The sequence below is a fragment of the Phyllostomus hastatus genome, unplaced genomic scaffold, assembly GCF_019186645.2.
Source record: "Phyllostomus hastatus isolate PE091 unplaced genomic scaffold, TTU_PhHast_1.1 phas_contig_40, whole genome shotgun sequence".
NCBI lineage: Eukaryota > Metazoa > Chordata > Mammalia > Chiroptera > Phyllostomidae > Phyllostomus > Phyllostomus hastatus.
Window position 1 is genome coordinate 66745684 of NW_025333872.1, and position 26698 is coordinate 66772381.

Sequence of the window (26698 nt, forward strand, 5' to 3'; positions counted from 1 at the left end):
ATTCTTTTCATCTGTTTTGACTCACCTCCATTTTTTGTCTATTTTTGCTATTTAGAAAGCAATTGATTTTAAGTTATTTTTCCTGAGTTTATGTTTTTCCCTGGAGGAAACTAGTTTACAATTACAGAAAGCATGCTTCTATTCTGTGTTTTAATTTTGATAATTTTGTGATACCACTTGAATGAAAATTCCCAAGGTACCATAAAATCAAAGTCAGAAATCATCATTTGTTTTAAGTAAAATTTGAAGAACATGTTAAATATGTAAAAGCCACTGAATTAGAACACTGTATGGGTGCTTAAGAGTTTGTTTGTTTCTTTGTTGGTTTTCCCATATTACTCTGAGGAATGGCATCCTCTCTCTGCCTATACCTTCTTGAAATACTCCTACAAATTTTCTATTATATTTGAGCTCAAAGGCCAAAAGCTTCCTCACTTGTTTTATTTTGATTGGTTGGTTTCTGTTTCAGGGTTTTTGCATATTTATTTATTCTGTAACACATCTTGGTATTACTCTTCATTAAAAAAGAAAATTTATAATAAAATATTATGTAAAAATAACATCCTTCCAAACATGACTCCCAGAGAACCCTAGTATTTCTGCCATTCATTAAATTTACTGTGAATTTTTTAAATTTTGAAATAAAAAAAAGAGAGGAAAGAAAAACATTAGGAAAGGCTGTTCACTATAATTGAATAAAGTCTGGATAAATTAATTTCTGACACATAAACTTAAAGCTTGTACATTATTAGATAAGCCAAATCATCCCTTACCTTTTGACAGCTTTGGTCAATAGGATCCACTGGGGTAGCTCTCGGATGGGTTACTCTAACATCATCTCTTCCACATTCCAAATTGGCCCATAATTCAGTTATGAGTGCATTAACAAACCCTAAAAAGAATTATTTTACATCATATTTATAGTATACTATTTCTTTGGATTATGTAGGAAAGATACAATTATCCTTCACACAGACTGGTCCACACTGACCAAAGACACATAATTACCTCCAAACTTGGTAGAAATTATATTTGCTATTGTTAATATATTTTTATGCCTCATTATCATAATACTGTGTACTGATAAAATTCTGAAAGATTATTTTCCTTTGAAGTAAATTTTGAGTCCCAGATTTTATCCTCTGGACAATAACTTCTTTGAGCATGTTTTTTTGAAAAATAATAAGGTTTACACTTTACTCTGTAAATAAGCCAACAATGAAAGGTGGACTGAAAGTGGGGAGTGTGTGTGTGGAAGGAGGTAGTAGTGGGCAGGGTAGGCATCTGAATAATGTAGGTTCCCTATGGTAAGTGTTTTTCGTAATTCCATATGCTTATAATAGTTCTCCATTTCACATATTTGGCTCAGTACAGTCTTTAAATTCTCATGAGTCAGATACTACATATCTAAATGAAAGTGATTATTAAGCATGATTATTAAGTTCCTGTATGAAGAATCATATCATATGAAAACATGTAAAACAGAACATCTAATCATCAAATCAGTAATTTTATAATAAAAATATCTGAGAAGAAAGCATCCTCTACACATAAAAAGAAGAATATGCTGTGAAACTGAGACTATCTGGGTTCAAACTACAGACCTGACGGTTTATTGGTGCATGTCTTTAGAGAACTCCCTACACTTCTCGGAGCATCAGTTCCCCCATGTGAAAACTGACATCCTGCTGCATTGCAGGGTTGCTATGAAGTATAAATAGGATCTTATCTGCAGAGTTCCTGACATCATACCTAAGACACCATAGGGTGTCTATCATACCTAAGAACTCAAAGGGTATTAATCTTCCTTCCTTTGTCCTGTGAAAAATTGCATCTAACTTTCTCACGAAAAGTTTGGTATTATGAGGTTCAGAAGTTTAATAACTTGACCAACAGGGAAATCTGAGATAAATCCCAATGCTTTCATCCATGTGCCCTGACTACTGAATAAACTGGATTGTATTCTAAGTAAAAAAAAAAAAAAAAGTGGTTTGGCTTAGGACAATTTCTGCCAGAAGACATGCTTCATAATACAAGTAGCCCAAATTGGTTCAGCCAAAAATATTCAAAATATGCTATAGGAAAATATTTGTATTTAAAACGAGACTCAATAGTGATTACTCATGTTGTGATTCACTCGCTCTAACCCATGAAAAATATAATCATAGCATCTCTATTAGAGATTACATCTTGTCTCCAGTTCAGAGATCAGATAATCTTAAGATTTGATATCTTAAATTCCCAGTAATTGAACTACTTAGAAATCCAATCCACAGTGGATGACACATGCTGACCGCAAACTGCAAGGACAATGGTGAAAGTTAAGTGGCAAGAGGGGAGCTTTCAAGAAAGGAAGAGAAGAAAGGGAGTAAGGAAATGATACATGAAAAAACTACTATGATTGTAAATTTTGATGCATACACAAGCCACTGAAACTGAGCATGAAGAAATCTTAGATGCAACTGTACCAAGAGAGAGGATGATACCCTTTCAATTTATAAGATGAGGGCAACTTCTTAAAGCATCAAGTATTTCTCAGTTTAGTTCATTAGGTGCCATTGTTCTGATTTGATAAAATTCACAGGAAAAGAAGATTCCCAGTGGGATTTCATGGACAACAAGAGATAAACAGGAAGCCCTGTAATGTACTCTTACCCAAGGCCTAACTTGGGAAAAATAACTTTAGAGTAATATCCTGATACTTGACCATGACAATTACATTTTTCATTGGATTGCTCATTTCATTTAAATAATTATAATTCTCAGTGAAAGGAAAAACTTACTTGACCTCTGCAGTGCTACTGCACCTGCTGCTGTTGAGGCTACTTGTGTAACCAAAACCCCACAATCGAACTTTTTATGCCTGCTAATCTAAAAACATAAATAAGGAACAACAGTGAGACACAGGAAAACACAGCATGCTAATGGTTTACTTACATGTTACATGGAGAGTTGCTGATTTTTAAAATTAGAACAATAGATATCATTTCCAGTAAAGATAATGAGAACAGCAAAAACAAATTCAGAAACTATAATAATTAATGAGTTAACACTAATGTAATATTTTCGACAATTTTATTTCAGACCTAGGTTCTGGTCCCAGCCTGGGAACTGAGTAACTTTTCAACCTTGAACAAGTCACTTTTCTCTTTGGGTCTAAGTCTTTTCATACACAAAATAAGGGACTTTGACCAGATGTCAAGCAAGATTACTTCCAACTCTGAATTCTATTATCTTACTGTTTAATTCTTCAGGTTGGTTCTTCAATTATAAATTTCCTCATTAATAAGTTCCTATTGGCTGCCAGTTTTTTAAAGTTGTTTGATTCTTTAAAAAGTACAATGGTCTCTTCTTAAAAATGACAATTATTTTTACAGGCAATGTGTTTCTTTCCCCAAGGAAGGGACTTTTATAGATAAAATATACACTAACAAAGAATGTTCATCATTAATATACAGATTTCTAAACAGTATTATAGAATATCTTAAATAATTTTATATTTCAAAAAGAGATTACACATATATTCATGGTAAAAAGTACAGAAGTGAGTATCTCTCTTTACAGAAATCAGAGTAAGGAATAACAAAGTCCTTCTCAGACTTTGGCTAAGATCAGATTGGCTACCATTTCTAACTTACATTTTTTTCAACATATCATTAATAGAATCTATTTTAATCAAAATTTTAAAATATAAGCTGCATATTCAGTTTTAAGAACAAAGAAAAAAAGGAGAGAGAAACTGAAGGACCATGGGAAAGAACTAGGTTAATGTCTTCATTTCTATGTTTTTTCCATTTTCCTTCCTTCTTCAATTTTTACTACTCATATTTTCTATTTTCCTTAATTACCATCCATTAGTTCTGCAATTAGATAACAGAGAGGTAAACGAGATAAATGACTATCCCTTCACACCTGCTTTCCTCCAGAATAACTGCAAAAACACCTTACTCAGCTCCCCTCACTGACCCTGCTGATTCAGACATAAGTAGCCTTGGAACTTCCCAGATTCACAGTAAGTACTGAAGAGGTAAGGGCATAAAAAGAAAATACAGAGGATTTAGAGATGTTTTGCTAAATAAGATTCAGATTTGGGGGACACTGTAAAATACAAATCTAAGTTCTAGTCTTACTCCGTCAGTTACTAGAGCATAAGCAGATCATTTCACCAACCTGGGTCTCTACTTTCTCTTCAGCAAAGCTAAGGGTATGGCCTAATTAATTTCTTACATAGTAGGCAAATACCTGAATTTTCCAAAAATGTTGTAAATAGCATAAAGCACCATTAAAGTATTATAATAACGTATAAGGTTATAAGTGTCTAAGGTCTAGGAAACAACACCTTCTCTTTTAACCACCAGTGTGGTACGAAGGAAGACAAGATAGTCCTAAAATTTATAAATGTAAAAATGGCACCTAGTCATATGTGCATATCACAAGAGTAAAAGCTGTCTGCATGATTTCATGTATCTGAATGATAAAGAAAAATGCCTTGGAATTATTGAATATTTTTAAAAATGTAAAAACAAAATGAAAACTCAAATGGTTAACTAGTATACAGATTCTAACTCACCAGCAGAGAAATTCAAATTGAAACAACACAATTTCCTCCCACCTCCTCTCTGGTTACTGTCAGATTGTCCTTAATGGGGGAGATGGCGGGAGGGTTTCAGAAACAACTATAAAGGACACATGGACAAAACCAAGCGGGGGTGGAAGTGGGGAGGGAAGTGGGGATGGCTGGGGTGGGGGGGAGTGGTGGCAGGTAAATGCAGACAACTGTACTTGAACATCAATAAAATATTTTTTAAAAAAAAGACATTCTCCACTACCTGCTTTAATAAATTATTTTACACTAAGAATGCATAAAATAAGTATCTCTTGAAAACAATTTTGTTTTAATAGAATTTTATTTTTTGATTAAATAAAAATATGTTTCTTCTAAAAAAACACAATTTCACTTATGTAAACTTAAAAAGGCTAAAAAACTTCTATGTTTGATATAGTCTGAATGTCACCTCAAAATTCATATTAAAATCCTAACCCCCAAAGGTAAGGGTAGTAAGTGGGGCCTTCACAAGGTGATTAGGTTCTGAAGGTGGCATGTCCTCATGAACAGGGCCAGTGCTCTTAGGGAAAAGATGCCAGGGGGCTTGCTCCCTAGCTCCTGCCACATGAAGATGCTGTAAGTCTGCAAGCCAGAAGAGAGCCTTCATCTGCCCATGCTGGCATGCACACAGTGGACTTCTAGCCTCTGGAACTGTGAGCAGTAAATTTCTTCTACTGATAAGACACCCAGTCTGTGGTCTTTTGTAACAGCAGCCCCAATGTAGCAAGACAATATTACACAAGTATACATATTCAAGGATATTATACACACTAATTGGAATGAAAGCCTGGGGTAGGAGAATGCAGGCACAATGAAATGAAACTGTCAGTTAGGAATGACAGGAGAATATAACTAATCAAGTGAGAAATCTTGTATGGACAGATGTGGACGTTACACCATGAAATGTGACATGTAAATAACTAAAATTCTCTATACTTGAGGTCCATTTAAACAAATAAACACTCACCTGCACATAACAAAGCTAATATCATAAACCCATGAACAAATGTCCATATGTTTTATTTATAAGGAGATTATCAGGGCCCTCCCTCAGGAACTACTTATTCTTCATAGGCAAAAGCAACCCTAAAAAGTTAATAATTTGTTTTGTTTTTTAGAGGCTTAAAGAAAAGTAGGAAATTAGAATTGGTAACTAAGAAAGAATGAATACAATGATACTTATAATCAGGCAACCTAATAACATAAAAACAGCTTCCAAAAACAGAGAAAAGCATACCTGTGACCCTAAAAACCTCAGAAGTCTTGGATATTCACTTTGACAGCAAAAAGCTGAATACACCTCTATGACTGCTATCTGAGAAAAGGCTACATTCTATTGTAAATTTTATTTAACAGTACCAATAATAAAATCCCTCTACTAATATTTGTTTCTTTTAAAATGTGAGCCCCACACTCTCATTAATGCCTACAATTAACCCCAAATGGTTTTTCTTGTAAGTTCCAGCCAGTTTTAGTATATTTAGATGTTTGATATCACATTTATAAAACACCTGGATAATTAACTGAATTTTTCAATTGCATCTGGATGTTTGTCATCCAGTAGACATAGTCATAGATTCCACATCAACTTGCTAATGCTTTCCTAAAAAAAAATCAAGTTAAACCTTACAACGCTGTATAGCTTTTTATTTAACTCAAGTTTAATAACCTCTTCACGCACAGAAGAAAGGACAGTGTTCTTAATGGCTTTTAAAGCAAAAAAAAAAAATTCCTTCTGGCCTGCGGCAGATGGCAATTCCTACCTGTAACTTTTTTGCATATCTGTTGAACATAAATGTCACACATTCATTGATGGCATCTGTTCTTTGAAGAAGTAGTAGTCCTTTAGGAGTGGCAGCAAAATTGAGTAAACCATCTAATAAATTCTCTTCCCAAGCTATACTGAGACAGATAAAGAGAAGGCATAAATTTCTTTATTACACTCAAACTGAGAAAGAAAGTATTTTAGCTTAATACTGTTGGTAATTATACTTACAGAATGCACATTGGTTATAAAATACTCAATAAATGTTTTAAAAAATGATAAGAAGCACAGTTTCCTTAATACTGAATTATTTTATTCTTACATCTTCTACCCCAATAATTTTCCTTCACTGAATGAATCAAATGTTCACTGCATGCCAGCGTTTTTATTATGCACAGGTTCTCCTATGCATTCTAAATTCATTCTATCTTCCTACCATAGTTCTGTTGTTCTAGGTTCCCTCGCCCAAACTCTCCATTATTTTGAAACTTACTTTCTTTTTATTGTACAGTATCTGTCTTCTGACTTTCCGAAGCATATCAGGCATATTACCTTTATCTTCACAGGTTTTTAATTACACTTTTGGAGAATGACATTTTTTTCTCAGAACACTTCTAAAAGGAAGGCTAGTAACATTCTCAAAAACAAAACAAAAACAAAAACAAAAAAAACCTGAGGTGGTCACAAGACACACAGTTAATAAGAAAGTCAAAGCTAGAAATTTGGAAATACAGAAGGGGATATGAGAATTTCATGCTCAAGTACCAGAAGTAAGAGAAAACATACTGTCTACTAGATATTTCTACTTGTCTAGAATGAAACTATGGGTATTAAAATAGGTCCAAATCCACTGTGTATATGTATGGTAAAACTGAGTATGTAGAAACGGTGCCTTTCCATTCTCATCCTAGGAAGTTTCAGAGTCTATTTTGGAACTGATTTTAAGAAAGATCTGAAATCCATTTCTGCTCAAAAAAATTAGTACATGTTTTAACATATATCCTTCTGTGATAATAACAAAGCAATGGTCAAATCATAACCATGTGAAGTACAAAATAATCATCATCATGGACAAAGAGAAGCATAAAGAAGCGACATTAGTTTTGAGGCAAATGTAGGCAATGGAAGCCGTGTTTGGTTCCAATAGAACACAAAGCACTAAACAAGTTACATATGAGGCACAAAACCAGTAAAAGGCTCAAGGCTAGAAAGACTAATAAAAATAATATATATTTAATTGAAATCAAAATTAATATGTAATTAATTTGCATATTTAAAAACATATAACTATATATAACTACATACATAAACTATAAATATATATTATATATATATGCAGAAGTGAAATATAAATTTAGATTTTTTAAAAAACATTCAAAATCTTGGGGATAAACAAAAAAACATGGCCATGTAAAAAGCAGATAGGATAAACTCTAGGCCATGGCCAAGGAGTGAATTACTGAATTGAACTGTAGGTAGATTAAGAAATGTTTTAGAAAAAAGATGAGACACAGAACATAGACTGAAAGGTCTCAATACACATCTAATAAAAGCTCTAAGAGAAGAAAATACAGAGAGTATTTGAAAAGCAAATGAGAATTTTCTGGACTTGAGGAAAGACGCCAGTCTTTAGATCAAAAGAGCATTCAAAGTACTAAGGAGGATAAACTTAAATCACAAAAAAACAACAAACATCCAAAGAAGAAATTATAAGTGATGAGAGAGAAAAGATATGATGTGTAAAAGAAAAGCAATTGCACTAACAAATTTATCAATTACTACTTATTCCAGAAGACAATAGAGTAATTACATGGCAATAATACTGACACATTTATCACTAGCTACTTATTCTAGAACACAGTGGAGTAATAGCATCAAACACTAATGAGAAATAATTATCTATGAAAACTTTTATACCTAGAAAAACGACCATTTAACAGAGCAGATGAGGCTGGGGAGGAGGATTGGTGCTGTGTGTTGACATCAGAGTAGCCTCATTAACTGGCCCAGACTGTTCTACCAAACTACAAAGGAAGAAACAATGCCCATCTCATATTAACTTTACAGTAGCACAAAAGAGCAAAAGATACTCAAATCTTTGTAAGAGGTAATTCCATTTTGATGACACAAATGATCAACATTTTGTCTATTATTAAAAACTCTATTAAATCTTTTGGTTTAAAGACATTAATATCAGATATTGGGAGAGCCTCCTTCTCCTATAGCATCAAGCTTCCACATGGAGCAGTCCCCTGCTTAGCTCTCCTTGCCTCTCTCCATTAATCACTCATTCCTCCCCATGGAGGAAGGGATTCAAGAGTGGGAGGCTAACCTAAGCATGCTTGGCTCAGTGCCTCTCCCCCGTCCATTTCCACTTTGTGATCCAGTTACCTGTAGGAAGCACACATTCTGCTCTGTTCTACTATGTAGTTAAGTTTGATCTTTGCAAGCATGGCTTTAGAGGGAATCCTACACCTGTCCACTACTGACTGTGACAGAAGGGCAAGTCTGTCTTGAGATCAATTTTTAGGAAGTATATGTTATTCAGTGTTTTGATCTGCTTGACTTTTGGTCTATTAATTGGTTCACAACTCAGGACAAAAGGGACAGTATATAACTTATTCATCCCCTCAGACTCTGACATCAAAAATATAAAAATATTAGTGACAGTAAAATGCGTTAAGTACGTTAATCATGTTCCCTCTTATTCTAATCTGTTGAATACACCATTTATTCCACAAAGAACAATGTTCTCCCTTTAGACAGTTAATCTCCATTATTCTTTTTTACTTACTTTATCAACAACTTCTGGAAGATTTCCCCTATCAGTTCACTCTCAATGGACCTTGTATGACCCCTATCATATAAATTTAACACACTATATTGCTACCTTCTATTTATTTACTGGTATTCTACACTAGATGATAAGCTCTCTGACGTATATAGGTATTCTGAGAATACCTAGGTACTCGGCAAAAAACTTGTTCCAATAAATAACTGAATAAATGAGTACAAAATGAATCATGCAAAAAATTGAAAAATCCTAGGGTTCCAAAAAAATCTAAAATTTACCTCAAAAATGAACTGCAGAAATGTTTTTCTCATGCCCTCATCAAAGAAAAATAAAATGCCAGTTGATTTAGGTCTATGATAACTACATCAGAAAAAAAAGTTAATTCTCCAAAAATTAGCTATAATTATTTGTTGAACTATGACACTGTTAAAAAAATGCAAAAGACTTTTTGTTTGACTGGTTGGTTTCTTTTAGTTAAGCTATGCCTACCTAAAAAGAAATGTTAGTTCTGGATTTCTCTTAAGAATATTCCTCAACATTCTTTTCTTTAGCTATGATCTTTTTGGACTATGCCAGCACTCAATTAAGAAGAGAATCCAGGAACATATGTTACCACATCTTAATTTTAAATAAATATATATATACACACACATATATACACACACACATATATTTCCTCATCAATATAATTCCATAACCTATTGATATCTGTGAAGAAACATGGAGACTTCTAAATTAAAAATGAGTAAAATACTGATTTAAATAATTTCTCTTCCAAAGTATTATTAAAATGCATTCTCACATGTTTTGAAAAACAGTAAATAGACTTCTCTGGCATTTGATAACACTTTTCTTCTACTGAACTCCTTAGTTAGGTTTCCAATTTTAGTATTTGGTAATTCTACAAATTTTCTGAAAACAATATAACATGTCAAGTTTCCTAATCCAAAATGTAAGTATACAATAAAGCAAACAAAATAAATATTGCTAGATTTTTTTAAGTCACAAGTATTATATGATCTTTGAACTTCCTCCCAGGTATAGTTTTCTTTATCCTATATATACAGTTACCTTCCTATAAAATGTTTTTGCCATAGTAGTCTATTACACTCTCATTTTAAAGTTATTTCAGCAAATATATATTAAAAAGATGAATTTAATTAATTACACTTACATGTTTTGGGATTCCTGGCTTATAGAAGAAACAGAATCTGAATCCTCTACTGGAGTAGGAATTCTGTCTGATAACAAACTTGTCTAAAATATAACAGATTAATTTATAATTTTTTTACTGATAGAATTACCTATAGATCTCATGCTACATTTTTATATTTGATCCTTAAGGTAATTAAAATTAAATTACCTTCAAAAGTTAAATTTGGTTGTTAGTTAAATATCATGTAAAGTGTTTCATAAATAAAGCATAGCAATGGGGAAAAAGTCCATATATATATATACATTTAACTATTGCTACGTTATGATCTATAGCGTTCATAATAAAAATCCAGCCATCTGTGAAAGTTACTCAGAAATAACTTCCAAATAGGAACGTCAGTCTCTGCAAAGATAATTCATCTAAGCCTCCCCTACCAGAAGAAAGACTTTGTAGTACACAGTTAGGCCCTAAAACTGTGTCCTGTAAAGAGGAGGCACTAAAATCATCCTGTGCCAAACTAAAAAGCACTATGTTCTCTAGAGTATTATGATGCTAAAGAAATCATATTTGGTCCTGACTGCTGTGGCTTAATTGGTTGGGCATCATTCTGCAAAGCAAAAGGTCACCAGTTCAATTCCTGCTCAGGGCACATGCCTTGGTTGCAGGCTCCATCCCTAGGCAGGGCACATACAAGAGTCAACCAATCTACGTTTCTCTCACATCAATGTTTCTTTCTCACATTGATATTTCTTTCTCCCTCCCTTCCCCTCTCTCTCTAAAAAAATAAATAAAATCTCTGACAAAAAAGAATGCATATTTGCCCTAGTAAAATATTCTAACTGAAGCATGACACTACAATAGTGATTATATTTGAAATAAAGATTTTTAGGGAGGAAAAAATTACTTTAAAATACTTACCTTCTTCCATGCCTTTGCTAGAGATTCATGTAAACTATAAGGGATTAACACTTGCAAGCCTTCACATGTACCATATATTTGGCAACACGTGGAAATAAAAGCTCCTTTCACCATGGGCAACATTTCTGATCCAGAAAAAATAGAAATATCTTCATCAAGAAGTTTTTTCAAAAACTGGGCTATTATATGAGCACCTGTAGAACTAAAGATTATACGGAAAGGTGATTCCAAGGTTATAAAGCATGACTTTATAAAGCACTACCAAAAAGGCTAATTCCACAAATTCCTCATTTGCTTGGCTTGCTTTTAGTCTTCCTCTAGCTTCTCTGACATGTCAATACTTGGGTTCCCAACCACGTGCAGATGTCTAATAATGAGAGCATTTTCAATAGAACAGAGGAAAAAATAAAAAGATACAAAAAGCAGCAAAACTATGCACTTAAATGTTATTCTATACTCACTTAATTCTATAGTGAAAACATAATCCTGAGTTCTCCATTCCTAGTACTTGTTATACATTCCCCAATCCGTTAACAGGACTTAGATCCCCCATCTCAGAGGCCAGGACATTTTAATAGCATTAAGAGTGACAGATAAGGAAGAACACAGTAAATGTTCATCATGTGCCAAGGACTGTTCTAAGTATTTCAAGTGTATTAACTCAACCCTTGCAATAACCCTATGGAATAGGTTTATTATTCTTCAATTTTTACAGACAAGGAAATATAGTCAATGCTTATAAAAGTTAAGCAACCTGAACAATATCACATACCTAGCAAGAGGTGGAGCCAAGCAAAACTCAACAAACCCAGGCTGTCTGGCCCCAGAGCAGCACACTTTTAATTAGTTTTTTGGATTAAAAAGCAAATAAACAAACAAAAACAGTAGGCAGTATATAGAAAGTACCCCTCATCCATCTTCAAAAGTGATAATACTCTCCAGTCTCATTTTTTCTATTCCCTGACCCCTACTCACCCCAACTCTGTTGAGATCATGTGATAAATCCCAGATATCATGTCACACTACCCAGTACACATCTCTAACTGATAAAGTTTCTATTTTACATGCTAATACCCCCACCCCCCAAAATGACAATTTCTTAATACTGTCTGATAGTTAGCCCATATCAAAATTCTCCTGTTTGCCTTAAGATTGTCTTTTTACAATAGGTTTGTTCCAAACAGAATTCAAATAAGTTCCATTGAATGAATTAGGTTATTATAGTTATTTAGGACCACTCTTTTTTGCTCCATGCCACTGATATTTTGGAGAAACAAAGTCATTTTCTGTGTTCATTCTTTATTTGGACAATTACAACACCACGATGTCATTTGAAGTATTCCTCTAGTTTTCCATATTTCCTATAAAACCAAAGTTACATCTATAGACTTAATCAGATTTAAGTTCAATTTATTTTATGTGTCCACATATATCTGCTTCCAACTGCCCCTGAGAAGCTAGTAAAATAAAAGTACAATTATACAAAAATGGGGCAAATCCCTGAACAGTGGCAAGAATGAAAAGAAATTCTGTTTGTTTGTTTGATCAGCAAGTACAGTGGGGCCCATGTGAGGACGGGCCTGTGATCTGCCACTGGTTGGCACTCTTTTATCCCAGGGCAGAACTCTGAACAAGTGTTTACAGTGAGTGAAGGCTTCTCCAGAAAGAGAAGTTAGCACCCAAGATAAAAGCCACCTCTATTTTGGCATCTGGAATGTTCTTAATGTGATAGAAAACTAGCAATTCACTTATTTTCAGAAAAAATCTGCCCATCAACTTGCCACACTGGTCCAAACAAAGCTACCAATCAGAATCTTGTGCAGGAAAGGAGCAGCTGAAAACTCTTCATGTTATAAAGAGTAAGTGGAGGAGCCCTCATCTACATCTATTTTGCCTTAAATATGGATAGAACAAGCAATGTGAAAAGACCAAATACCACAGAAAAGCTGATCCCAGAGGAAAGAAGAGAACTCTGGGAGTAGATGTCACAGTTACCTACTGGGTTCAAAGAGATCTGCAAAGATATCACAGCCATTAAGCAAAACAGATGACCAGGGTAGCAGACCAGACATGACAGATTAAACCACATGCTTATCTCAGCACTCTCCCTGCAAGTTCCAGGAGAAAATGGGCTCAAGACAAAAAGAGATATGAACTCCTAAAAAAAGAAAAGATAAAGAAATAGCAATAGCCAAAAGATGTCAGAGAGGAAACAAAAATTTTATGACTATAAATACATTTTTAACATGTCATCATAAGTGCAAAAAGTGTAGAAGTATAGCCAAAACACTGTCATTGGTAAGCCAGGAGATGAAATGGAATGATGGTACAGAGATGAGGAAGCCGTTAGCTTTTCCTCCATGCACCTTTGTGAGGTTTGATTTGAATCAATCATGTGTGGCTTTGGAAGTTTAAGAGAAAAGTCTAAGGGAGCAAAAATATCCCATCTAAAGTGAACCTTCTTATTCTCATTCTGAAATTAGACATCAAGACCTGCTCTGCCCACATAGTCCACAATCCTGGTTACTCCTTCAACTTTCTGAAGATGATCTCATATGTTATTAGTGGCTGGTCAGGAAACCAAACTACATCTAGAATAGTTATCCATATTTCCAATAATATATAGTATGACATTTTGGAAACTTTGAATCAGGTTAATAAAATATGTTAAAAATTCCACCAATTATTTAAAACAGACATGTACCTTTTTTCTTTGGAAGAATTCATATTTTCTCCATAAAGAAGTAAGGCAAGGCCTTCTTCTACAGATGCAATTCTTGCCAAAACATCAGCTATATAAATCAAAGCTGTTTCAGAGCAATTTGGAGCAGCCTGTATATTAAAAAGATAAAACCATATAATTGTATGACACACTAACATATCACAGACTAAAATTCAATGATGGGAATGCAGTCTAACAAAGTTACACTACCACAACAAAAAGAAATTTTATAATTGTTCGGCTGTGAAATAATATGTCTGAATTAAAAGTGTAATTAGATTATATTCTCTTACCAACATAGCTGTGGGGCAAACACAGACTTTTAACACAAATCAGTCATTGTTTATTAAGACAGTTGAGAGAATCACTGCTCCTATTGCAATTTTATATATAATTCTGATGGACAGTGCAGTAGCTCCTCTATTTTCATTTTGCCCTTTACTTCCCATCCACTCAGTTCCTGACAGGCATACCTTGGAGATATTCAGGTTCAGTTACAGACCACAGCAATAAAACAGGTTGCAATCTTTTGGCTGGCATGTGCAATAAATCTAAGCATAATAAAATTAGGTTTGCCTGAATGTGCAATCTAATTTTATTATACATGGTATTAACACACTACCATCCTTTCTAAGGGATACCGTCCTTTCCTACAACTGATTGGCCGTACATGAGTTGTAGGTCTGATTAAGGACAGCCAAATCATGGGCTGGCCAACTGCCAATGATATCACCTAATGAGAAAACATAAGCTAGACCAATCTTATTTCCTCATTTTTTATTTTAAACGGGAGTACTAAAAACATCTTTGCCAATATAAAGCATATTAGTACAAAGCAAATACTAAAAACTAGAGTCATGTTAATGCTGGCACCTATCCAGGAGCTTAAGTCTACTAAATTTTCTATTCTTTCTGGGACCAACTGATTTACCTGTATCTGCATGGATGCCAATGCATGTATTCTCTACAATAAACCGAAACATACACAGTGAAACCAATAGACCCCAAGAATTCACTGGGTTAATTAACTTAACTAATGAGCCAAGTATATTCACCTGAGAATTCCTAATTATATTAGACTTATGTTAGTCTATTTCACACTACATATCTTTCTTAAAACAACTTCCCTGCCTAGAATACTTTTCTTCTCTCATACAAACACAAAGTTTTTAAACTTCCTGTTCCTTGTTTTCAATATTGTCTGTTTAGTAGTCTGCCTTTCCTGTTCAAGTAGTCTCCTTAAAAGCAAAGAATATGTTTTAGCCATTTCATATTTCAATAACACAGCAAAGAGCCAATGATATCATAGTGGCCCAATGCATGATACTAAATGTCTTAAGTTAAATACTGAATGTCTGTTATGTGCCAGAGGGCTGTTCCTGACTCTCAACAATAATTCCAGCATAAGTACAGTGACAGAAGTATATAACGTGGAAATACAACAGCAGATCCTTGAATAACCTTGTTTCATTACTATGTTGAAAAGATGCTGTAGGAACTTAATTAACTCTTGTTTATGTCAATTATGTTATGATAAAATTGGTTTTCTTACATGTTATTTCCCTTAAAGTCACAGAACATACCAACAAAATTAAGTGAGTACTTATTGTATAGAGAAAATAACTTCATTGCTAGAACTGGAAACATACTTCAGAAAAAAAAAACATAACCTATACTCTGAAGAGAGGAATTTTTATGTAAACCCAGTTTAAGACTTTCCAGGATGAAGGAAACATTGTCAACACAAGGAAATATCATAACCTTGTTTAGAAAATGTAAATGATATGTTATAACTGAGACATATAGGAAAGAAAATAGGTAGGATGCAAAAAAATGTAAAGTCTTGTAAATGTCTAGTTAAAAAGTTTGAAATTATCTAGCAAGCAAGAGCAGAAAAGGGTTGTGAAAACCTTCATTGCAATACAGAGGATGGGCTAGAAAGGTGAAAGACTGAAATGTGTAAGAAAATTATTTCTTACACATTCCAGTCAAGGGATTATCAGGGTTTAAACAAAGGCAGTAAAGTAAGGATTAAAAGAAATGCATGGCTTTTTAAAGATACATAAGAAAACAAACCCACAGGCCTTAATTACGAATTATATGAAAAGACTGAGAAAAGTGTCTAGATTTATAGCAGTCCTTCCCCCTACACAGGAAAATGAAAACAAACTTGAACAAGTAGAGAATGGGCAGAAATACACTGTTTTGAAAATGTTGAGTTTGACTAGCTCATAGAATAACCAGAGACGGTGCTTAGCAGGCAGCTAAAGACAAATTTGGAGCTGAAGAGACAGAAATTTAGTAGTGAACTATAAATCTAATCCACTGGACTAGAAAAGATCAACTGGGAAAAGTGTACTGAGAAAAAAGAGAATGAACCGGGTCCTGAATCACAGAAGACAGTCAAGACCTGGAAGGGGAGCACTCAGAGGTGAGAAGAAGAATGGTAAGAAAGGAAGGAAAAACATGGTCCACTTGTAATTAATTTTATATACCATAAGATGTTTAGATTGAGGTTTATTTTTTAACCAATGGATGTCCAATTACTCCAGCATCATTTGTTGAAAAAACTATCTTTTCTGCATTAATTTTTATGGCATCTTCATAAAAGAAGTGGGAATGGGCATGCAAATAGAATGATTCTAGGAAAGCCAGGTTAACATAATCTCAGAAGCTGTCTAGCATGTCAACAATCAGGTAAATAACAATCCGAAAGTGGTCACTAGCTACATATTTAGGAAGTTATGGGCAACGACAATCAAAGCCACATGTGGCTCCCTGATGTGAGGGAGGAAAGATCATAATGCAATGACTTGAAAAGTGATTGGAAAGAGAGGAAGCCAAGACAATGGCAGCCTTCCATAATTAAAAGTTTATCATTAAAAAGATCAGATAGTGAAAGGTAGCTACATATGAGTATATTCAATAGTTTCTCCTATCCCAACTATAAGATAGATTCAAGACATATTTATAAGCAAAGGAAAGATGTCAAAAGAAAATAAAAAGTTAAAGGTATAGAAAAGCAAAGGCATAAAATAAACAATATGGTATAAGATATAAGAACACATTTCTCAGCTTTGGTGTGTGGTTAATATTTCACAATCCTGTTTATATTATGGCATTCATATATATGTGTGTGTGTATATGTATACACACACATATATACATATTCAGATATACATATCTGTTAGGTATTCTATTTTTTTTTCTCTGTTTATTTTGTTTTCCCAAGGTTATTAATATCATTTTATCTTCCAGAATTGCATACTTTGTACCAGAGTCACATAAATGCTTAATGTTTTCTGAATGAGAAATGAATAATGAATACATGGATAGGTGGGTAGTTGTCCAGTACATTGAGGGGTAGGTGTAGGATGGAGATGAAACCAGTAAAGACATTATATAATGTAGACATGGAAAGGCAAAAATATTTAACTTATTGATAAGCTTTAAGTCATTCCTGAGAAGCTTAAGTCACAAAAATGGAGGGCTATATTAAAGCCAACAATCCTAGCAGTGGTACCAACTCTGCCACCTGCTAAATATCCAACCTTTAACAAGTTCTTCTTTGAGCCTCAGTTTTGAGGATTAAATGATATCATGTGAGGAAATATACTGTACAAACTGCAGACAGACATATAAATGTTCAGACCACGATGTTTATAAGCTTTTTTCCCTCAAGTAATACTAGTTATTCATATAAAACAAAGCTGGCTCTTCAGAAAAATAATCACATTTCCCAAGGCTATAAAATCGCCATTAAAACAAAATGTTCACAAGATTTACTATATTTGCAACACAAATAGCTTCTTAATAGAATAACTTTTCTTAGTTTTTACAATCAGCAGATCTAAGCCAAATAGAAAAAATATTTTTAAGATGTTATTTTCTCCCACATTGTCATAAGGAATAAATCAACTGACTGCACAAACTATGATTTAACAATAAATAAAAATCCACGTCAGCATAAAATACATTCATATATGGAAAGATAGTATAATAAAATCGTATTTCAAACACGTCAAATTTAGAAATATAGCCCCACTGAATATTCACTAATACACAAATGTGGGACTTTTTCTCTTTAGTAAATAAAACCAACCTTAGTTCCTTTCATTAAATTATGAATAGGCCGAAGAAGTGCCTCAACCACAGTGCTGTTATATAAGCATTCGACTGCACATTCTTTTTGATCGCAGAGTATCTGCAGAACTTCAGTCACCATACTTGCCGGAGAGTAATTCTCTGTAATGCAACAAGTATTTTTTTTCATTAACCTTTAGACATTAAGTACTTAATGCATGTTATTTATGGGTTAGCTATTGCTGTTCCAAAAAAGTTCAACACAAGGTAAAATAGTTTAAAAATCACACAACTCAAGACCTAAAGAATGATGTATTACCAACTTATAACCTAAAACTTAAGGAGATAACAACTAGCTTAACATATTTTCAAGTTAATAAAAAGTAAATAAATGACAAATATGAATGCCAAAAGGCAACAATATAAGTTCATTCACTGTTTGACATTAAATCGTTGCTTGACAGTGATGATGGGGTTAGAAGCAAATTTATAGCTTATCTCCTCCTCACAAAGACTTACTTTCTCTATTAGTATTATTATTATATTAAATGTATTCAGGTGTTGATTCAGGTAGAAAATTAGTCATTAAGACAAAATAATGGCTGAAAAGAAGGCAGACGAGAGAAGAAACTTTATTTTAGATTAGTTTATTTCTTATACTACCACGAAACCAATGAAATGAATGAAAATTTTTAAAAGTTTCTTTTAAAATAAATAAAGGGAAACACAAATACACATAACTGTAACATGAGGAATTGCCATTAAAATATATTTTTAGTTTCATAAATTAATGTATTTTCAGATTATTTGACCTAATATACTAAGAAAACAGTGTTTTACATGAAAAAACTAAGGAACTAAAAGTTAGCAATGTAAAGTTACCCCCAAAAGATACAATACTAAAACACCAATATTCTAAATTTATAACATTTAAAACTCCATGAACACACTAAGGCTTTAAGTCAATACCTGACAGAAAGAAAGTGGAAAAGGGAAGTTAAGTAATTTTTTTCAACTAACTCCAAATAAGACACTCTGTTTGCAATAAGAGATATTATTGATGAGCATATGGCCATTCATTCATTTATCCAATTATCTACTATTTTTGAGTGCCTGCTATGTGCTAACACTGTGCTAAACACTGTAGACAGAAATGAAAAAGACAAGACACAGCCCACTAGTTGGTAAACCAAGACATTAACAACTATTATAACAAAGAAAAAAAAATTTTTATCATGAAGGAAGCCCAGTATGCTGTAGGAGCATCGACCAGGGAAACCTAACCTAGTAATTTATATGTCTAAATGCTTTAAAAGCAAAAAGAAGTCTGAGAACTATTGTTAGGACTAATAAGCTGTTATAACTGCATACATATAACTGACTAATCAATAGATGCATTATTATGGCACTAATATATGGTCCAAACCTTTTTTTCTATGATTCACTTGAGTTCCTCCCAGAATTTGTGCCAGTATTTCTAGAGTAACTTACAAGTCTAGGACACTATGAGTCTATGGAGTATGAGGGTGCTTAGATAAAGTGTTTCACTTTGCAAACTTTCATTGATATTCAAAGAAAAATTATGTCATTTTTAATTGTTAATATTAAAATACTTCAAAAATATTAAACACTAACAGTCATTTTACTAAAAAACACGAAGTGGGTTTTATTTTTGGCTTTAGTCTTTAGTAAAATGAGAAGATCCTGAAGTTTTTAAGTTTGAAATGAAAAAAGCAAGGTGATAAAAACATCCAGGAAAATATAAAGGATATAAAACATCAAAAAAGAATACATCAGTACCTATCAATCGAACTTCCCTTAATGGCATTTCTTAAGAACATCTCGATCTTAATATATAACAACATTAAACTTTATGGAAAGGAAAATCTATGTTAAATGCAAAGGCAGTAGATAGATTAGAAACATCAATAAGCAAATTTAAATTCCATGGTTTACTGCCAGGACCAATGTACTTTATTATGAAAAATACTGCATCCTATGAAACCTCTCAACTAAACTAGATCAATCACTCAAAATATCTAGACAATAAAATATTTAAATATATTAGATGATTTCTATTTGAAATAGAAGCATAATTACCTAAATGTGCAGCTGATGTCATCTTTGGACAACTTGGTGAGTAATATATAAGTTGGGTAAACAGAACCAGAAGATCTGTAAGGGATAATGAATCTTCAAAAAGAAATAGAAAAAAAAATTATTTTCTAACATACACTTAAAATTTTAAAAATTTTTAACTAAGTTTCTATCCCCCTAATCTGAGTTTTCACAGAGATTGTGGTGAAATCAGGGAGAAGGAGACTATAATCCAAGAAAGAAGATGACAGAAGAACAAATTAGACATAGTAAATTAAAAGGCAGCAAATAGTGCAGTAGTTGCTTTTGTGATGGTGCGGTTTTACCATTTATGTTGGACCAATCAGTTAATGCACATGTACCATAGGAAGATCTATGAATCTGATCAAGATTGTTTTATTTTATTCAATCAGTAGCAATACAATTCAGCTTAATATGTTGGTCCAGCTAACTTACCTATATATAGCAAGGTAGAACTGAAGTCAGAAAAAATTTTCTGAACCAGCAAGTAACTATTTTAGGCTTTGTGACCAAACAGTTTCTATCATAAATAATTCTGATGTTGTAGCATTAAAGTAGCCATTGATAATATACAAATGAACAACTGTGGTCATTTTCCAGTAAGACTTTATGTATACCACAATTGGTATTTATATATTTTTCACATTATGAAATACCCTTTGTTTACTTCTTTCCAATAATTTAAGAATATAAAAACCATTCTTAGCTCACAAGCCATACAAAACTGGGTACCAGATAAGACCCACTGATTGTAGTTCACCAACCTCTGCTACAGAATCCTCACCTAAGAAGATTCTGGTGAGAGCATATGTGAAACTTAAAGGTAAACATGCACCTACGCTAATGCAGTAAAACAGATTTCTCAAAACTGAGCTTACAGATGACCTATGATACCTGATAGACCAAAGTGCAGTTGTTAAAAGTCAATATAAAGCACTAAATAAATGACAGATGATAGACACATAAACTTCCATTAAATTCCTACAATAACATCATAACTATATAACAATCTATTTTTGTTTAACAAAAGTTTAACAAAATCCTATTAAATGGCAGTTCTTTTCTTGAAAGTCATTTCTCTACTGAGTGCCCATTATACACAGAATTATACTACCATAGGAAATATAAGAGAAGTATGCAAAACAGATTCTTTTATCAAGGAGCTCACAATTAGCCTAACTCAGAAGAAAAGATTTAGATAAGTAAAACAATGAGGAAACTGTAAAAATAAGTGTTCAAAATGGAGACACTCAACAGGTTTCACAAACTATAGCCATTATGGTTTAATTTTGTAAGTCTCACAAGCTGAGAATTGTTTTTAATTTTAAAGGCACATAAAATGTGTCAGATGTTCCCAAAACCATTCCCAAATTCAAAAATTTACTACTAGGTCTCACAGGATTCAAAATATAATTGTACTCCCAGCTATGATTTTTTTTACAACAAAAGGATACAAAGCAAAATCAAAAGGGAAAATGTGCATAAGGTGAAGTCCAGAGCAAACCAGGTACAAGGGTCCAAGAGTCCTTTCCCAGGGAAGTCACACAAAATACACTCAATTCTTCTAGCAACGAGTTATGACAACACATATAAAATGTTGTCTGCCAGGGAAGCTCATTAGAGACTCAGTACCCAAGGTTTATATCGGGGATTGATCACGAAAGCACTCTCTGCCTAGCACACACCAGGACTCCAGACTCCCAGAAGGAAAGTAGATATTCATCATAAACCTCATTGTGTACACAAATGGTGTACCACTTCCAGGAAGAGGGAGATATTCAAGTTCCTAGCCTCCGGCCAAGATCCAAACTTGCAAGAAGTCTTTCTAAGGATACTAATCTCGGGTTTGCTGTGGTAACTCTTTTTTGCACACATGAGTACGTGTATACACAAACACACACACACACACACACAGAGAACAGAGAAAACAACAGAGACGTGTGGCCCACAAAACCTGAAACATTTACTCTCTGGCACATTATAGAAAATGCTGACCTTTATACTATATTCCTCCTACAGATTTAAATTTTAAGAGAGTTAAAGAAAACAATGAATAGCATGTACTGAAGTTTGACGGGGAAAACTTAAAATGAGTCTTAGGGTAACAATAACACAGAAAAATATTAAATAGTGCAGGGCTTTGCAGTTTATAAAACAGTATTCTCAAACCTAATGTTTGTGCATCACGAAAATTCTGTGAGCCCAGCATCACTGATATTATTATTCATTTTTACAGATAAAGAAAACAAACTAGGGTTAAGTAATTAGTGCAAAAGATCACAACTAGTTTATAATGAACCAGAACTTAAAGATCTTCTAGTTCTAAATCCAGATCTGGATAGTGCCTTCCATATGTCTAGGATTTTGAAAGGCAGAGAGAAATAAGGTAAGCATGAAAGGCTGGATAAATAGAAAAACAAACTACACAGGAAGGGAAAAGCACACACTGCAAAAGAATAAAAATACAACACTACAAGGTGTACAAGCTATCAATAGACTAAAAGGTAAGTTGCTAAGTACCAGAGAAGAGACAATATAGTATCTCCAAGTTTCTAATAATCCATAGTACACAAATCTTACCATATCAGGACATACTCATTTATCCTGATTGTACACACCTTTTCTATTCTTCAGCTTTATGGGAAATAGCTTTCTTCCTTGTGTATAGATCAATAATCTTCCCAAAAGGCACAGAGAGTGGATGAAATAAATATATTGTAATTCTTGCCCTGAGTAATAGAAAGTTTTCTGCTTGTTCCCTTAAGAAAGAAACAAAAAATTACATTTATTTTAATGCCATTATATTTTATAGTCCACATCATGATTACCTTCTAAACATTAAACAAGTCTGCAGTCTATAATATAGACACTTGGTGTAAATTTTTAAAAATTTTTTCCTTACTGTTTTCTAAGATTCTTTGATGCCTAACTCTCTGGAGAAAAGCATTCATTATAAAACTTAACCAAATCATAAAACTGTAATATGCATAGAGTGTTCATTCTCAAAAAAAATATGCTAAGATTATCAGAGGTATCATCTCTCATCAAAAAACATCTCAAAAGTAAGTTAAGGGAGGGAGGAAATCAATAAAAAATATTAGTGTTTAATTATACCAATTAAAAGTCAATGCTACAAAAGGCCATATTTATAACCATGTTAGCAAATGAAATGAGAACCTCTAAAAAATTATATAAGCCTTCTAATATATTTATCATCTGTTCACTCATTCATCCATACATTCATGAGTATCTGTTTCATATGAGATCTTGAAGGATTCACCAGTGTCAAAAACCAGTAAGAAGCAAGAAACTGGACTGCCAAGACGGAGGCACAGATAGACATGCTTTGTCTCCTCACACAGCCGTAAGAAGGATCACAACTAACCTCAAAACAAAAAACAACCAGAACTGCCAGAAAATCTAACTGTATGGAAGTCTTACAACCAAGGATTTAAAGAAGAAATATTCATCAAGTCAGGTAACAGGAGCAGAGATGGGGGTCCGGGGAAGAGAATGAGGTGTGGTGGTGGATGGGTGGCAGCAGCAAGGCAATGACAGGGGGGCTGATGGAACAGGCTATCCTACATTCACATGTGTCAGAGAGAAACTGAGAGGGACACCTGGGGAGCAAGTGATCCCAACCCCAGGCCAGACTGTGCAGCACAAGGTCCCAGCATGGGAAAACACAGCCTCATAACTTCTGGTTGTAAAAAACACAGGCAGCTGGGGCAGTGGAATAAACTGTCCGTCTCTCAGGTCCTAAAACATATGCAAACCCACCCACTCTGGGAACCACCACAGAGCAACAGTGAGAAGGGTACATACAGTAAGTGGGTGAAGTCACTGAAAATGGGGCAAGTGCTGAGCAAGCAGCATCGTTCCCTCTCCAACCCCTCCCCCACATACAGAACCACAAAGCAATAAAGCGGGTTCCCCTATCCTGATGAATGTCTAAGGCTCCACCCCTTACAATGTAATAGGTGTGCCAAGACAGGGAGTCAAAACAACTCTACCTAATACACAGAAACAAACACAAGGAGGCTGTCAAATTAAGGAGACAAAGAAATATGGCAATGAAAGAACAATCAAAATTCCAGAAAAAGAACTAAGTGAAATGGAGATAGCCAACCTATCAGATTCAGAGTTTAAAACACTGGTGATAAGGATGCTTAGAGAACTCATTGAGTGTGGCAAATGTATAAGGGAAGGAATGAAGGCTACACTAAGTGACATAAAGAAAAATCCACAGGGAACCAACAGTGAAGGGAAGAAAGCTGGGGTTCAGGTCAACTATTTGGAACATAAGGAAGAAATAAACAGTCAACCAGTACAGAATGAAGAAGCAAGAATTCAAAAAAACAAGGAGAGAATAAGAAGACTCTGGGACATCTTCAAAAGTGCCAACATCTAAATGACAGGGATTCCAGAAGGAGAAAGGAAGAGCAAGAAACTGAAAACTTATCTGAAAAAACAATGAAAGATAACTTCCCCAATCTGGCAAAGGAAATAGACATACCAGTTCAGAAAGCTCAGAGAGTCCCAAAGAAGTTGGACCCAAAGAAGAACACACCGAGACACATCATAATTAAATTGCCAAAGATTAAAGATAAGGTGAGAATCTTAAAAGCAGCAAGAGAAAAGAAGAGTTACCTACAAAGGAATTCCCATCAGACTATCAGCTGAGTTTTCAAAAGAAATTTTATAGGAAAGAAGGGGCTGGAAAGAAGTATTCAAAGTCATGGAAAGCAAGGTCCTACATCCAAGATTACTCTATCCAGCAAAGCTATCATTTACAATGGAAGGGTAGATAAAATGTTTCACAGACAAGGTGAAGTTGAAGGAGTTCATCATCATTAAGCCCTTATTATATGAAACATTAAAGGGACTTATCTAAGAAAAAGAAGATGGTCAAAAATATGAAGAGTAAAATAACAACAAACTCACAACTATCAACAACTGAATCTAAAAAATCTAAGTAAACAACTAGAACAGGAACAAAAATCATAAATATGGAGATCATATGGAGGGTTACAGTGGGTAAAGAGAAGGGAGAGAATTGGAGAAAAATACAGGTGCTAAGAAGCATTATTGATAGGTATAAAAATAGACAGGGGGATGTTAAGAATAGTATAGGAATGGAGAAGCCAAAGAACCTCTATGAACGACACACGGACATGAACTTAGGGGTGGGGGATTATTGGAGGGAAGGGGGGTACTGAGTGAAGAGGGACAAAGGGGAAAAATTGGGACAACTGTAATAGCACAATCCATAAAATACGCCTTCAAAAAAGAAGCAAGAAACTGGGCTTCCAATTCAGAGTACAGCAAATAGTCTTGTATAGCCACATAATAAGAAAGACAAGAGGGACAGAAAAGAGTCTAGCAGGTATCAAGACAGAACACAGAAGACTTAACTGCAGAAGCAATATACGCCCTATTATAGAGGCAATTGGAGTGATATTAAAGGGTTTTAAGCAAAAAAGTAACAATCAAATATGCATGTGAAAAACTGACACTGATGTCAGCATAAAAGGTGAATGGAAGAAGGTTAAGGCTTGAAACAAGACTTATCAAAAAAAATCATGAATAAAAGCATCAGCAAAAAGAATGAAGAGCAAATAGATAAAAATAAACGTTAAAAAAATAAAATCAATATGCATTAGAGAGAACTGCATGTGAAACATGAAAGAAAAGAAAATTCCCAGGTTCCTAACTCAAGTATCTGTGTACATAGTGTCTTTCTCCTATTTAAATAATTCTAAAGAGAGTTTTAAAAAAGTTCCAGAAAGAGAAGAAAGTAAATTCAGTCCTTACCATTATAATATTGAAATGCCCATGGAACATCCAGACAGTTACACTAAACATAATGGATACATGACTCTAGAATTGAAGAAAGGAGTGCAGACTTAAATATTTCAGAGTCACAAAATACACATAAATATATAATATTTGAAATCTTGAGAGTGAATGACTCCCCCAAAGAAGAACAGGTAGACTAAGGTGAGAAAAGAACAAAGGGCAAAACTTTTGTGAGTACAAACATATATAGAAAAGAACCTTTTCAGTGACTAAGAATTTGTTGGGTAAGAATGAGGAAATCCAAGAAAGAATGGCACCAGGAAGAGGAGCAAAAGGGTCACCAGAGCCTAATGTTGCAGAACAAGGACAAGAAGTGGGGGGAGTTGATAATGGGAAGGTCATGGAGCACCAGAAATAGAAGCCTCATTTCTGTGGCTAAAAAGTGAATAAGAAAAAAAAAAAGTGAATAACAGGTGAAGAAATGGGGCCTGGGTATATAATGAATACTTAGAAGAATTTTCTCTGAAAGGAAGCAGAAAGGTAAGGTACATGTGAACTTGCTCAGTTATTTATATGAAAGAAATATAAATAGCGTTAGAGGATACAGGGGAAGATACCAAGAGAAAGGGAGATATAGTAGCAAGTAAATCAACGTCCCAGTTTTAAAACGAAAGCAAAGACCAGCAGATGGGGAACAGAATCAAGAACAGAGAAAGAGATCAACCTGGAACAGAAGG

The 26698-nt window shown here is 34.0% G+C and overlaps 1 protein-coding gene across 1 annotated transcript in view; it reads right to left on the reverse strand.

Annotated features, from left to right (window-relative positions):
- Positions 1-26698, reverse strand: part of TBC1D32 (TBC1 domain family member 32) — a 176438-nt gene that overhangs the window by 109733 nt on the left and 40007 nt on the right. Inside the window, exons 13-21 of the mRNA XM_045843791.1 lie at positions 22781-22921; positions 20145-20237; positions 18064-18206; positions 13944-14071; positions 11240-11441; positions 10340-10422; positions 6370-6508; positions 2784-2871; positions 774-892 (exon numbers count right to left, since the gene is read on the reverse strand). Coding sequence (XP_045699747.1) covers positions 774-892; positions 2784-2871; positions 6370-6508; positions 10340-10422; positions 11240-11441; positions 13944-14071; positions 18064-18206; positions 20145-20237; positions 22781-22921 — 1136 coding nt within the window. The remainder of the gene's footprint in view (positions 1-773; positions 893-2783; positions 2872-6369; positions 6509-10339; positions 10423-11239; positions 11442-13943; positions 14072-18063; positions 18207-20144; positions 20238-22780; positions 22922-26698) is intronic.